The following is a 15,115-nucleotide window of genomic DNA, read 5'->3' as shown; positions in this document are numbered from 1 at the left end:
CCAGTCCAACCCCATTTTGCCAAGAAGCAGGAAAATCGCATTCAAAGCACCCTGACTGATGGCCATCCAGCCTCTGCTTAAAAGCCTCCAAAGAAGGAGCCTCCACCACACTCCGGGGCAGAGAGTTCCACTGCTGAACAGCTCTCACACCTGCCTAGTTTCCAACAGACCTCACAACGTGTTGTCGAAGGCTTTCATGGCCGGGATCACAGGGTTGTTGTATGTTTTCCAGGCTGTATGGCCATGTCAGGAGATAATACTTCTGGAACATGGCCATACAGCCCGGAAAACATACAACAACCCAGACCTCACAACCTCTGAGGATGCCTGACGTAGATGTGGGCAAAACATGAGGAGAGAATGCTTCTGGAACATAGCCATACAGCCCGGAAAATTCACACCAACCCAGTGAAGCCTAAAAGCTTTCAACGGCAGGTTATAATATTCACCTTCTTTGCCACAAATACTATAATGCCAACACACGAGGGTTGAATGAAAAGTAATGCCTCCACCTTCGTTACTTGGGTTTGGATGGGAATATTTTAATAAATCAAACGCAGAAATAATCCTTAGAATGTGCTCTTTAACTAGGACTATTCACTTTTCCACATAATCACCAGACAATTGGATACATTTCTGCCAACGATGAACAAGTTTTCTGAAGCCGTCACGGAAGAAGTCGACACTCTGTTTCCGCAACCGGCGTCTCGCAGGGCCCATCGTGCACAGATCTTCCTACAACCAAGCAAAGCAATAATGTGACCCATACGTTCTTGTGAAATGCTGATGATGCTTGAATTTCTCTCTGAGTGATATGACGATCGTCCTGAATCAATCTGTCAATATTTTGCTTGTGAAACTCGGTGGTTGCTGTCACAGGACGTCCAACTCTTTGTTTGTCACGCAAGTCAGATGTTCCCACCTCAACATCTTTAAACTTACTCACCCAACGACGCACAGGACTCACATCAACACAGTCACCACAAACAGCTTGCATTCTCTGATGAATCTCCTTTGGGGTGACACCTTCTGCTGTCAAGAATTCAATGACTACACGTTGCTTAAGTCGCATTGACCAACCGTCTGCGCAGGGTTCCATACTTCGCACTTGAACAACACAACCGTTCAATGCTAAGGCTCCCTGACAAATGGAACTGTAGAGGAGAGTCTACTGAACAAGCCAGGACCTGCCACAGACCAGGACTGCCATCTGTTGAGGAGTTACGAAGGTGGAGGCATTACTTTTCATTCAACCCTCGTAGAAGGTCATTTGGGGCACAAGCAACAATCTGGGCTCGCTTTTCTTTTGGCCATTTGGTCCCTGGACAAAGTAAATTTTCCTGTGGGAGCGGAACCAAGGAGGACGTTGACACTGGGATGGAAACATTTTCTGTAAACTAATTATGATTTATCTCTTTGGGGAATTTGTAAGGAATCAGCCTGACTTCGCAGTGCTGTCACCCGCTGTCTGAAACACTCGCTTCTGTTCTTTCGCCATCAAGGGTCGGAGAAGACTCACACTTTCCAAGTTTACACTGAAGGAGGAGAGTTATTGCCTCCATGGCATCTTCCCTGCTGTTGTGGGAAATAGGATGCTCTGCAAAATCGAATACGGGATCCATCATGGAAGGGAGGAGGCTGTAAACAAGGCGTCTCTTTGGGTTCAGAATGAGTCAGGAGTCTCCTTCAAGACCCCTATCAATAGTTCCTTTTTCCTGCCTTGGCCATCTTTCCTATATGTTCCTTAAAAGGGACATATAGGCGTCTCTGTTACACTACACTTTTGGTTTCTTCATTTAAAAACAATCCTTTTGATCACCTTTATAGGAGTTGTAGTTCACCTGCATCCATAGCGCTACATCCTGTTGTTCCATTGGTGCATTGTTCTTTTTCTTTCATACTCTGGCCTAGTTAGAGCTGGTTGGAGCCTACACTTTGGCAAGTAACTAAATGTATTGGTTAATTTTGTTTTGCTTTGCTTTGTCATTGTTTGGTCTGTCGCAAAGCAGCAAATGTAATTTGCAGATATTTTTCATGTTACGGTTTTGACCGATTTGAGTAGGCATTTAGCAAAACGTAACAAAGAATACTATTTGTTTACAACAGCTTACTTCCTTTTGCCACATGTTTGTAGCACTCTTGTATTTAATTGAGGAAGCATTTGCATTGTAGACTTAATGGAACACTTTTACAGCTATGAGTTAGTGAAAGTTGGTGTCTTATGCCTTCTTTGGCAAGGCTAGTGCTTCAGCAAACTACAACTTCCAGGATTTCATAGCATTGAAACAGGACAGTGAAAGGTGTACAGCTGTATTAATTCTACAGTGTAGATCAGTGTTTCTCAACCTGGGGGTCGGGACCCCTGGGGTGGGGGTCCCAAGGAGGGTGTCAAAGGGTCGCCAAAGGCCAGTATTTTCTGTTGGTCATGGGAGATCTGTGTGGGAAGTTTGGCCCAGTTTTATCGTTGGTGGGGTTCAAGGGGCTCTTTGATTGTAGGCGAACTATAAATCCCAGCAATTACAATTCCCTAATGTCAAGGTCTGTTTCCCCCAAGTTCCACCAGTGTTCAAATTTGGGCATATCAAATATTTGTGCCAAGTTTGGTCCAGATCCATCATTGTTTGAATCCGAATGAAAATACATCCTGCATATCAGATATTTATATTATGATTCATAACAGTAGCAAAATTACAATTATGAAGTAGCAACGAAAATAATTTCATGGTTGGGGGTCACGTTAGGAAGGTTGAGAACCACTGGTGTGGATGGATAATATTCTTGAGCTTATTCATATTGTGAGTTTGCTAGTTCCTTTTGACCAGCATGAGGTCTGTGAGCTCCCGTTGTGTTTTTTATTTGACTAAAATTAGTAAACTACAGCTTTGACTCCGGAGGCTTGGTTTTCTAATAAAGGATTGCATAAGTTACCACTCTTTTATAGCGGTTGAATGATTATTCATGGAAAAATTATGCAAAGGGGAAAAAAAACAGCCAGGTCCTTGGGGATATTAAAGCTACGTGGTCAACTTTTCCGAATGTTCCTGCCACGGCTTTCTAAACAGCTCTCGTCAGCTTCTTCTGGGCTTCTCTCAAGATCCCCAGTTATAAACAGCTCATAATACGGTTTTAATACCTTTTTATATATGAGTTTTATCTCTACATTGGTGTTGTCTTGCGAGGGGAGGGTAATGAAAAGCAAGCTTGCTTCCTTACTATGCCAAGCGATTGAAAAGATGTAAGAATACTGATAGTAATGATATGCTGGACTAGTAAACAGGAGGAATGTTTGGTAGCAGATGACATTGTTTAGTTTGAAAGGAATAAGAAGCCAGCATGACTTGATCTCCAATGTTTATTTGTTCAGAGCATTTTCCCAGCTCCGCAGACAAAAAAAAAAACCCTTCCAAGAGTGACTTACATGCGGACAATACAAACAGGGAAAACTTTGTGTTACGGTCGCAAAGAGATGGCGAGAAAGAGGATGGGAAGAGGAGGGAAACTAACTCACAAACCGGTTATTAAAATACAATTACAGTAGCCATCTAGAATGGAAACCATTGAGAAAGGGAGACACCTCTGTTAGCAGGAATGATCACATTTGGAGGCTGAAACTTCCTCTGTTTGGGACAGAAAAATCAGACATGAATATGTGAATGCTGAGATTACACAATGCACTGTATAAATATTATTCTTTTGCAAATAAAACTTTTATTTCTCCACTGAGAAGTCTCCCGTGATGGTTGAGCAACAGACTTATTCAACCTCAAATAGGGTTGATGTCTCCAAAGGACTTGCAAAGAGAAACATTTTGGTTTGCAAGAGCAATCCAAGTGATGAGTAAAGCAACAGAATATACTCTTTAACTCCTGTTGTAGGCCAGCCTGCCATACGTATTGACTACATGCACGCTTCTTTCACTGTGTCAAAGCCTTTGATATATACTCGACCGTTGACTGTATATACTCGAGTATAAGCCTAGTTTTTCAGCCCTTTTTTTCAGACTGAAAAAGCCCCCCTCTGCTTATACTCGGGTGAGGCTCCTGGTTGGCTTATATTTGGGTCGGCTTATATTCGAGAATATATGGTACATTTAATATTTTTCTCTATTATTATTGGTATTATTACATTTATTATTTTTCTCTATTATTGTTGCTGCTATTACATTTATTTTACTCTATTTTTATTATTATTAATACATTTATTATTTCACTCTGATCTTATTATTATTATTGCATTTATTATTTTACTTTATTTATTATTACTTGTATTATTTTCCTGTATTTATTATTATTATTATTATTATTATTATTACATGTATTATTTTACTCTATTATTATTAAAAATATACATAAGCACATTTACATTGAAGAAGATGAGAATAATGATTTGATCATAGTTGGACAGTCTTATCTTAAATTTGAGCTTTATGTAAATATTAAAAAACGTTTAACCTACTGATGCCTCAATTCATGTAATTTTATTGGTATCTATTTTTATTTCTGAAATTTACCACCCTTGGCTTATACTGGAGTCAATGTTTTCCTAGTTTTTTTGTGGTAAAATTAGGTGCCTCGGCTTCTATTCGGGTCGGCTTATACTCGAGTATATACGGTAATGTAATTTTATTGGCATCTATTTTTATTTCTGAAATTTACCACCCTTGGCTTATACTGGAGTCCATGTTTTCCCAGTTTTTTTTTGGGGGGGGGTGGTAAAATTAGGTGCCTGGGCTTATATTTGGGTCGGCTTATACTCGAGTATCTACAGTAATATAATTTTATTGGTATCTATTTTTATTTCTGAAATTTACCACCCTTGGCTTATACTGGAGTCAATGTTTTCCCAGTTTTTTTTGTGGTAAAATTAGGTGCCTCGGCTTCTATTCGGGTCGCCTTATACTCAAGTATATACGGTATGTGTTCTTAGTGATCAGTAACCTCGTGGAAACTGATGACGACCCAATGATCATCAGATGTCACCCTTGTTTTCTCAATGGAGGCATTTTCTGCAGGATACATGTAATGTTTAAAGGTGTAAAAAAAACCTGTCTTCGAATAGAGATTTTTAGCAGATAGGTGGAAGAGCCAAAGATATGGTTCTCTTTCCATTCCTTGAGGGATGTTGCCTTGGAACTATGACCTCAACTGGGACTCTCTTGTTTCCATCTGGTAGCAATAACCAGCCACCTATGGCTGATCTTTGTCTGTCTCTGTCTCTCACCCACACACATGCACAAAACAGAGAAAAACGCTGGAAATCTTGCTTATGTCGCTCCTTTTCGATCGCTTAGCGTGAGTACGGGCTGAAACGTATAGCTGTTGGCACCTAAAGGTTCTCGGAACTCCAGAGTTGACATCTGTCTGGCTCTGGTTTACGTGAAACATCCTCAGCACTTCCCTTAGATACTCGTACTTGCAAGTCAAATACTAACAAACTGTTTACAAGGCAAGTTGGTTCGCAAACCAAATCCAAAGCACATGTTTTTGTTCGGTATGGACACTTACGCCCAGCGTATTCTTCTGCCTTTGCATGCAATCTCTGTCATGGAGTAGCCAAGATTTTTTAACAAATAGCTTGTGATATTGTGGTTTAATTGGATAGATCCTCATTCGGAAGGGATGATAGGCAGGAAGCGAGGTTCGAGAAATCCGCGACTCTTTTGGTCTTCCTCTGTTGTATATCCCTCTTGTCAAGCCTTGTCAAGAACCCCATCCGCAGCAATGTCTTTCCTCGGGTCTAGCTTAGCATTAATTGGTGTCTATTTTATAGGTCCCTCCGAGGTGTCGGCCGCTGTGAGGTTCAACAGGAGGCCAACCTGTCCTGACGCCTCGGTGGCAGCCAGCCTGCCCACTCCTCCTGTCCCACGACACAGGAAAAGTCACAGCCTGGGAAACAAGTGGGTGTTCCGGTCTCTATCCGATCTTACGGGTGTATTCCAGTTTTAATCCAGCCGCTGAAAGCGCATTAACACCAATGGCATCCTTCGCAGTGTTCCCTTTCCCTTTTCTGGTCTAACGGTGGTCCCTTTCCTACTCTAATCCCTGTGTCTAATCTTACGAGTCTTTCACTTATGGCCACTCACTTCCATCCTCTGCTGATGTTGGGCATATATCGTATATTATATTATTTATTTATTTGCATTATTTCTATTCCGCCCTTCTCAGGTCCGATCACAATGCACATATACATGGCAAACCTTCCATGCCATTAGACATACGACATACATAGACAGACACAGAGGTAATTTAGCATTTTTCCAGCTTCCGGCTTCACGACGATATGCTCAATCTGCTGCTTTACCGCTTCACCGCCCACTTGTGACACTGAGTCCTTGATGGAGCACTTCCTCATTTTTTCGGATGTTTTTTCGGTGTTGTAAATGAGTTAAATTAGCCTCCCCTCATCAAGCGGTACCTAAAGTTTCGACTCGAGAGATGCAACTGTCTTTCGAGTTGCTTAGATCAACAACAAGCTAGGCTATTAATGGTCGGGATCTTAATCCGATCTGGGCTTCGATCTCATCATGACAAATACTTTGTCGTTCTGCCTAAGTTTAACACTTGCCAAAATATGGTGAGCAGAGAGATTGGGGGAAAATTCAACACAGAGTTCCTGCATTCAAGCTAGGATATTGCTTTGCTCATCCTCTTACGAATTGACTTCAGGATTCAGTATTGACTTGTAGACCCATCTATATTGAGCTAACCTCAGCTTCATTATCCCAGCTCTTGCAGAGATCATCTAGACAGCCTGAGAGTTGTGAACACAAGAGCTCAGGAGCAATTTGCTTTATCCGCCCGCCTTCCGCCCAAAAACTTGCTCGCTTTTATGACCACCGCACAGCCAGGTTGGAAAGAAAAAAGGCAGGGAGTGAATGCATTGTTATCGGATTGCATAAGAACCTTTTGCCTTTTTCTCCTTCTTCTTTCCCAATTTTCCAGTATGATGTGTCAGTTCAGTGTAGTTGAAAGTAAAAGCGCAACGTTCCCGACAGAGAAACCCCGCCACCTGCTGGATGACAGTGTGCTCGAGTCCCACAGCCCTGTCCGAAACCACACACTAAACTCTGTTTTCACCAATGGTGTTTCCATAGGTAAGTATTCCGTGGGTTGCATAGTGGATTCGCTGCTTGTCTGTCTCTTCCGCTTTTGACGTCCATCTGGGGAGGCCAAGACCAGGAGACGGTCATTGAGTTTCAGGACAAAGAAGAACCGATCCTTTTGAAGTATAGTAATAATTGTAGAATATGGTTTTTGGCTTGCCTCGAAAACGTAACACGACTCACATTCTCTGTGGCTTGTTTTCTGTCAAACATTCTTAACCTTTTGCCACGATAACTGTTCTTTGGTCTTGTGGTGTGGAGAGTCTGCAGCATCTGTATTTGTTCTTCTGTGAATTTTGTAAAATGGAGCGCCATTACCTTCCCGCTGGAACAATAATAATAATAATACAGTAGAGTCTCACTTATCCAACATAAACGGGCCCACAGAATGTTGGATAAGCGAATATGTTGGATAATAAGGAGGCATTAAGGAAAAGCCTATTAAACATCAAATTAGGTTATAATTTTACAAATTAAGCACCAAAACATCATGTTAGACAACAAATTTGGCAGAAAAAGTAGTTTAATACGTAGCAGTGCTATGTAGTAATTACTGTATTTATGAATTTAGCACCAAAATATCACGATATATTGAAAACATTGACTACAAAAATGCGTTGGATAATCCAGAACGTTGGATAAGCGAGGCTTGGATAAGTGAGACTCTACTGTAATAATAATAATAACTTTATTTTTATATCCCGCCCCATCTCCCCAAAGGGACTCGGAGCGGCTTACATGGGGCCATGCCCGACAACAATACAATAACAGCAATAAAACAAGGTCAGCAATAAAACAATGTCATATCAATAAAAACATAACATCAATGAACAGTTATAAAAGTAAGCGCACGGCATAAAATGGTTAAAAACAGAGCTAAAAACACGGAGCTGGGCCCAGAGGAAAAACTTCAGCATGGTAGAGGTAGTTACACAATTTAAAATCATAAAGTGCTCAATAATCGTGGCCAGGCAACCTAATATCACATGAGCAGGAAAATCAACCCTATAATAATTAGCCCTCAAAGGCTTTTTGGTACCTATTGATCTACTCACATTTGCATGTTTTTGAACGGCGAGGTTGGCAGAAGCTGGGGCTAACAGCGGGTGCTCACTCCGCTTCCCGGATTCGAACCTGCGACCTTTTGGTCCGCAAGTTCAGCATCTCAGCATTTTATCACACTGCACTCTGGCGGGAAGGTAACACCACTCCATGCTGTCATGCCAGTGGCCACATGACCTTGGAGGTGTCTATGGACAACGCCGGCTCTTTGGCTTAGAAATGGAGATGAGCACCAACCCGCAGAGTCGGACATGACTGGATTTAATGTCAGGGGGAAACCTTTTCCTTTACCTTTTTATCCTAAAATGGAGAAAAGCTAGTGAAGGCACAACTTGAGTTTTTAGTCTCATGGAGTGATAATAATAATAATAATAATAATAATAATAATAATAATAATAATAATAATAATAATAATAATCTCAGCCGGCATTTGGAAACAATAGACATTGACAAAATCACCATCTGCCAACTGCAAAAGGCCACCCTACTGGGATCTGCACACATCATCAGAAAATACATCACACAGTCCTAGACACTTGGGAAGTGTTCGACTTGTGGTTTTGCGAAACGAAATCCAGCATATCTATCTTGTTTGCTGTGCCATACAACGTCGTTGTGTTGATAATAATAATAATAATAATAATAATTTTATTTTTATATGCCACCTCCATCTCCCCAACGGGGACTCGCAGCGGCTCACATGGGGAGCAAGCCCAATACAATCATATAATATCATAAAATCAATCGTTAAGACATCAAAGAATGCATTTAAAAACAAATTAACAAGTCATGATTTAAAATAGAACACCATTTAGAAGGCAGGAGAGCACGTTGTAGACACGATATCCTATGGAAGATGTTCTTCAAATGCTTAGCTTTGGCTGCGCATGAAATATTTTATAGTAGACAAGACTTTCAGGGAAGTCACAGCTGTTTTAAGGGCTCCTTCTTAGCTAATGACATGTCAGAAGAAAGTGTGGCTTTCCTTCTGGAGATGTAGAGCTTCATATTCCATGGCACGAACTTCCATGTGCAAGAAACAGTTTTATTGGCTGCATGGTGCACTGTGATTGTCACAGAATAACCTGAATGTGGGGAAATGATATCATCATATATCAGCTGACCACTGGTCACTACCACGTTGACACTGGAAACCAAGGGTTTCCATGGGTTGAGCTTTCTGGGAGTTAGATTATCATTTGGCACTGAGCACTTGGGCAAACACAAAAACACACATTGCTGGGTTTGGAGAAAGGAATCTATTTAATGTGTTGTCGAAGGCTTTCATGGCTGGAATCTCTGGGTTGCTGTGTGTTTTCCGGGCTGTGTGGCCATGTTCCAGAAGCATTCTCTCCTGACGTTTCACCCACATCTATGGCAGGCATCCTCAGAGGTTGTGAGGTCTGTTGGAAACTAGGGGAGTTCATATATCTGTGGAATAATATTTAAACTCTTGTCTATTGGAGGCAAGTGTGAATGTTGCCATTGGCCACCTTGATTAGAATCAAATAGCTGTGCAGCTTCAGAGCCTAGCTGCTTCCTGCCACCCCTTTGTTGTGTGTCCTTTGTCTTTGAATGGTGTGATGATGTCTTACGTATAGAGGGATAATTCAGGTGGGTTTTAATCTCCATTGGGCAGAGAGGAAAAAGAAAAGTGGGAGGGACATTTTAAGTAGGTATTTTACAGCTGACCATGGCAAAATGCCATTCAGGAGAAAACAAACAGGCCATTTGATCAGACTATTTGTCCTTCTTGGCTCTTAGATCTGGCTTCTGTTGTACTACAGTGCGTTGTGTAAATGGGATGATCCGCATTTGCAGAAACTAGTGAGCCAGGGGGTCGCTGTATGCTGTTTCTGTCGTTTTGTAACAGTCTGACTCCTTCACAATATGTTTTTAATTGACTTGTTTTAATAATTGTATGTTCAGCTCTGTTTCAGTATTTATATTTGAAGTTTTTCGATTATGTTGTTTGTACGGTTGGGTCTCGATCAAGAGGGAAGAAGGGGTGAAAATAAATCATAATAGTCACAATTTCTTAACCTGAGTCTTTTTGTTTTTTGTAGGAAGCAGTGAAAGCTCAGAATTCAGTGAGGAGCCTTCCTCGGGGATTGAAAGGTGAGTGTCCTCTTGGCCAATAAATGAGGAACTTGAACGGATGGTATAAAAGCAGAAGTTTCATTGTCGTCATGGCTGTTTCCGGGGTTATTTCCCCATCCTCTCCTTGTAACAAATCTCTTATCTTCTGCTGGCTGGCAGATTGTGGTCTTGCACTGCAACACCTTGCTTCTAACTCGGTAATTCCCAACCTGTGGTCCATGGACCACCAGTGGGCCAGAAGAACTAAAATATGGTCCACAGCCTCACCGTTACTACTACGAATAATAACACAGCCCGACCAAAAATTATTTTTTCTTGGTGTCTTCATTTTTAGGCCTGTTCCTGGTGTTATTTGGGGTGCTGGTTCAGAAAATTGCATTGGATAGACCACATCAGCTCTAGATTATTAAATATGATTTTCTGTGGGCAAGCAGGTTGCGACGACTGGATGGTATATGTTCTCTATCAGAAACTAGAGCTGATGTGGTCTATCCAATGCAATTTTCTGAATCCGTACCCCAAATAACCAAACCGAATCTAAAGGGTTGTGAATCAGTTTTTGGTCAACTTTAGATTTGGTTTGGTTATCTGAGATGCTGATTCAGAAAATTGCATTGGATAGACCACATCAGCTCTAGATTACTAAATATGGTTTTCTGTGGGCGAGCACGTTGCAACGACTGGATGGTATATGGTCTATATCAGAAACTAGAGCTGATGTGGTCTATCCAATGAAATTTTCTGAATCCGCACCCCAAATAACCAAACCGAATCTAAAGGGTTGTGATTCAGTTTTTGGTCAACTTTAGATTCAGTTTGGTTATCTGAGGTGCTGATTCAGAAAATTGCATTGGATAGACCACATCAGCTCTAGTTTCTTTTCTTTTTTTTAAAGTAAATTTTTATTAAAGTTTCAGATAACATTTACAACTAAAATATGAGAACGAAAGGGGGAAAGGGTGGGGGAAGTGGATGGAAATAAAGAGAAGAAAGAGGGACAAAAGAGTACGAAAATTAGGACAAACAACTCAAAGAAAAAAAACCTTAAATTTAACCAATCACCCAAACAAAAACAACAACAAAAAAAGATGTGTGTGTGTATAGATATATATATATATATATATATATATATATATATATATATATATATATATTTGTGTGTGTGTGTGTATGTGTGTGTATGTATATGTGTGTGTGTGTGTGTGTGTGTGTGTGTGTGTGTGTATATATATATATATATATATATATATATATATAAACAAATCAAAACTACAAATCAAACAAATAATAAAATTGACTTCCATCTCTTACACAGATTCTTTACATCTTCTTACATTTGATCTATTTCCACTAGATAAATTAACATCGTCACTTGCTTTTCTCTTAGAAAGTTCTTTATCAAGTCCCAATCTATCAGCTCTAGTTTCTGATAGAGAACATATGCCATCTGGTAGTCACCATCTGCTCGCCCACAGAAAACCACATTTAATAATCGAGAGCTGATGTGGTCTATCTAATGCAATTTTCTGAATTAACACTCCAAATAACCCCAGGAACAGACCTAAAAATGAAGACACCAAGGCGCCCTGCTTCCAGGCGCTCAGCAGGAGAGGAGGAGGAGGAGAAGCAGCAGTCAGGAGGCTTGTTGTCGCGTCTTTCATGGGTAGTCAACCTCTCCCTTCCCAGCATCCCTGTTGCGGTTTCACAAGACCAGTCGCTCTTGTTGCAATGATGTAGTAATGGTGAGACCACAGACCATATTCTAGTTCATTGGGACCACTGGTGGTCCATGGACCACAGGTTGGGAACCACTGTCTTAGATGGTACAAGCAGATGATAACGGGAAACAGCTCATGGAATCTTATGTGTACCCACTGCATACATTCAAAGGATCTTGTTTTGTTCCTGAAATGTTGCATCTCACGCAATAGATTACATCTACAGCAGACTCAGTGAACCCAGTGACATACCTTAACCAGGTTACCATAGATTCAGCAGGTCTAATCCAATTGGCAGTAAGAATTAGATTTGGAACAGTGTGTTCAGTTCGATTCTCACAACGAATGAGTTGGAGGTGGACATGCTAAGGCACCAAATGGGTTGCTTAACTTAATTCTGCAAACATCATTGCTCTCTGCTAAGCCAGAGCACTGCATTCGAGAACAGGTTCCTCAACTAACGTATGTCCGCTGCAATGACCACAACAATGCCTCGTGTGCACAGCTTCTTCATTATTGCTAAACAAGTTCAGAATATTCTTCTGATAGTACATCCTTCTTTTTCTGCCGGAAGTATCGTCTCAATGTTGTTTTGGGGTAGGACCAGGGAAACGTGGCATTCCTAAAGGGATCTTATCTCGAGTCAGTCTTCAGAATGCAACATCCATCATAAACAGTCCAAACAGTGATAACTGCACAAAGATCTGTTCTTCGTTCTAATTCTTATTTTGTATATTTCTTTTTTTTTTTGGTCACGGTGACTCACTTTCTCCCCTGGATGTTGAGCACTATGTCACCAGCAGAGATGCCTCTCCAAGGTGGAGGAGAGCATCAAATACATACAGTGTGTGTCCCACAGTATCTTGCATGTGTTTGCTTTTGTTGGATGTCTGCACTAAACGGAAAGAACTCACCTGTAAATTTATAAACAGGGGTCGGCTGTATGCCACGCTGGGGCCCAACTGGCGGGTACCAATTCGGAATTCTCCCAGAAGTCGGAGCTGTGTTTACAGGTACATCAGAGGCGGTGGCGGGTCTGTCTCTCTCCCGCGGCCATGCTGTCAATTCATATTCCCAACCTTATTATTTTTTCTCTCTCGCGCTGATTGCAAAAGCCTATTCCCGAGAGCATTGCCATTTCTTTTCTTCCATCTGCCAACTTTCCTTTCGCACCGGGAAGAACTTCTGGGAATAAAGAGACAATTCTATGAGTTGTTCACGTTCGCACCGCACAAGCCTGCCTGGCCATGTTTACATGCCTTGCTGCATATAAGCATGCTGCACTTCAATGTCGGTTACACTTCCTATCAAAGCTAAGAAGTGTGATTTAAGAGCATGCAACCCATTCAAGACAAATTTAAGTTCGGATTCAACTCAAGTTTCATTCAGTAAATAAGATAGACACATATACGTCATTGGTTGTTTTAAAAATGAGTGAATAAGAAGCATTGACAAGAATAAAAGATAGCGACTGAAGGCTTCCCTTTCGAGCAGTGAAGCAAATATATAGAGTCATAGAATCATGTTTTTTAAAAAATAGTTTTTATTGTGCTTTTATCTATAATTACAGTGAAAGCGAGGAAAACATTTGTGTATAGAAAGTGGGGTGAAAGTAGAGACCAGAGACCAAGAAGAAAAGGAAGATAAAGCCAGGAAAGAAAAGAAAAATAAATAATAAACTTGAAAATGGATAAGTGAGAAAAATAAATAAATACGTAATAATAATAAAAAATAAAAAATAAGGATAATAAAGAAAAAAAGGGAAAAAAGAAAGAAAGATTTGAATGACTTCCCATTGACCTCTTGAGGGTTTTAAAATCTTATAGTCTATTTTCATTTCTGGTATTAACAGTCTTGTAGTTTTGATGTATATCACATGTCAAATACAGTAGAGTCTCACTTATCCAACATAAACAGGCCGGCAGAATGTTGGATAAGCGAATATGTTGGATAATAAGGAGGTTTTAAGGAAAATCCTATTAAACATCAAAAACCTAAAATCATTAGGTTATGATTTTACAAATTAAGCACCAAAACATCATGTTATACAACAAATTGGACAGAAAAAATAGTTCAATACGCAGTAATGCTATGTAGTAATTACTGTATTTACAAATTTAGCACCAAGATATCATGATGTAATGAAAACATTGACTACAAAAATGTGTTGGATAATCCAGAATGTTGGATAAGCAAGTGTTGGATAAGTGAGACTCTACTGTAATAATAATAAAAAAATAAAAAATAAGGATAATAAAGAAAAAAAGGGGGAAAAGAAAGAAAAATTTGAATGACTTCCCATTGACCTCTTGAGGGTTTTAAATTCTTATAGTCTATTTTCATCTCTGGTATTAACAGTCTTGTAGTTTTGATGTATATCACATATCAAATACAGTAGAGTCTCACTTATCCAACATAAACAGGCTGGCAGAATGTTGGATAAGCGAATATGTCGGATAATAAGGAGGTATTAAGGAAAATCCTATTAGGTTATGATTTTACAAATGAAGCACCAAAACATCATGTTAGACAACAAATTTGGCAGAAAAAGTAGTTCTATACGCAGTAATGCTATGTAGTAATTACTGTATTTATGAATTTAGCACCAAAATATCACGATATATTGAAAACATTGACTCCAAAAATGTGTTGGATAATCCAGAATGTTGGATAAGCGAGTGTTGGATAAGTGAGACTCTACTGTAAGTCTATTGTTAAATTATATCCTTCTTTCTGAATGAAGTCTTTGAAGCCCAGCCAATCTGTTTTTTCTTTGACTTCTCTTAGTTTTTGAGTTAAAGTGTCCATTGGTATATTAGATTGTTCTTTTACTAACAAGGGAAGGCTGATTCTGTATATGGTTCAAGTAGTATTGCTTTTTTTGCTCAGATGTGATTACAATAGTTAACTATGTAATGAATTGAATTATATCTGAAACTATTTTTCCCCTTTCTGAGCCACTCAGTTTGTTGCTCCAGTTCACAATTCATATTGACTTTGGTGGTTATTTATTTATCGTGTCAGAAGCGAATTGAGAATGCAGTTATAATGTATAAAAAACCACAAAATTGAAAACTTGGTATTCTGCTAAATTGCCTTTGACGAGAAGCTAGCCACTTTGATATCGCTGTGA

At 40.0% G+C, this 15,115-nt stretch overlaps 1 protein-coding gene across 7 annotated transcripts in view; it reads left to right on the top strand.

Moving 5' to 3' along the window:
- The window catches only part of ralgps1 (Ral GEF with PH domain and SH3 binding motif 1), a 199,914-nt gene that overhangs the window by 170,351 nt on the left and 14,448 nt on the right, over positions 1 to 15,115 (top strand). For 4 of the 7 annotated variants that reach the window (XM_062960603.1, XM_062960602.1, XM_008120835.3 and 1 more), the window contains exons 13-16: positions 5,770 to 5,896; positions 6,942 to 7,093; positions 10,231 to 10,282; positions 12,915 to 12,995. In XM_062960603.1, coding sequence (XP_062816673.1) covers positions 5,770 to 5,896; positions 6,942 to 7,093; positions 10,231 to 10,282; positions 12,915 to 12,995 — 412 coding nt within the window. The remainder of the gene's footprint in view (positions 1 to 5,769; positions 5,897 to 6,941; positions 7,094 to 10,230; positions 10,283 to 12,914; positions 12,996 to 15,115) is intronic. The other 3 variants (XM_003227590.4, XM_008120838.3, XM_062960604.1) reach the window with 3 other exon arrangements.

The sequence above is a fragment of the Anolis carolinensis genome, unplaced genomic scaffold (assembly GCF_035594765.1).
Source record: "Anolis carolinensis isolate JA03-04 unplaced genomic scaffold, rAnoCar3.1.pri scaffold_7, whole genome shotgun sequence".
In the NCBI taxonomy this organism is placed as follows: domain Eukaryota; kingdom Metazoa; phylum Chordata; class Lepidosauria; order Squamata; family Dactyloidae; genus Anolis; species Anolis carolinensis.
This window is presented reverse-complemented; position numbering and strand designations above follow the sequence as displayed.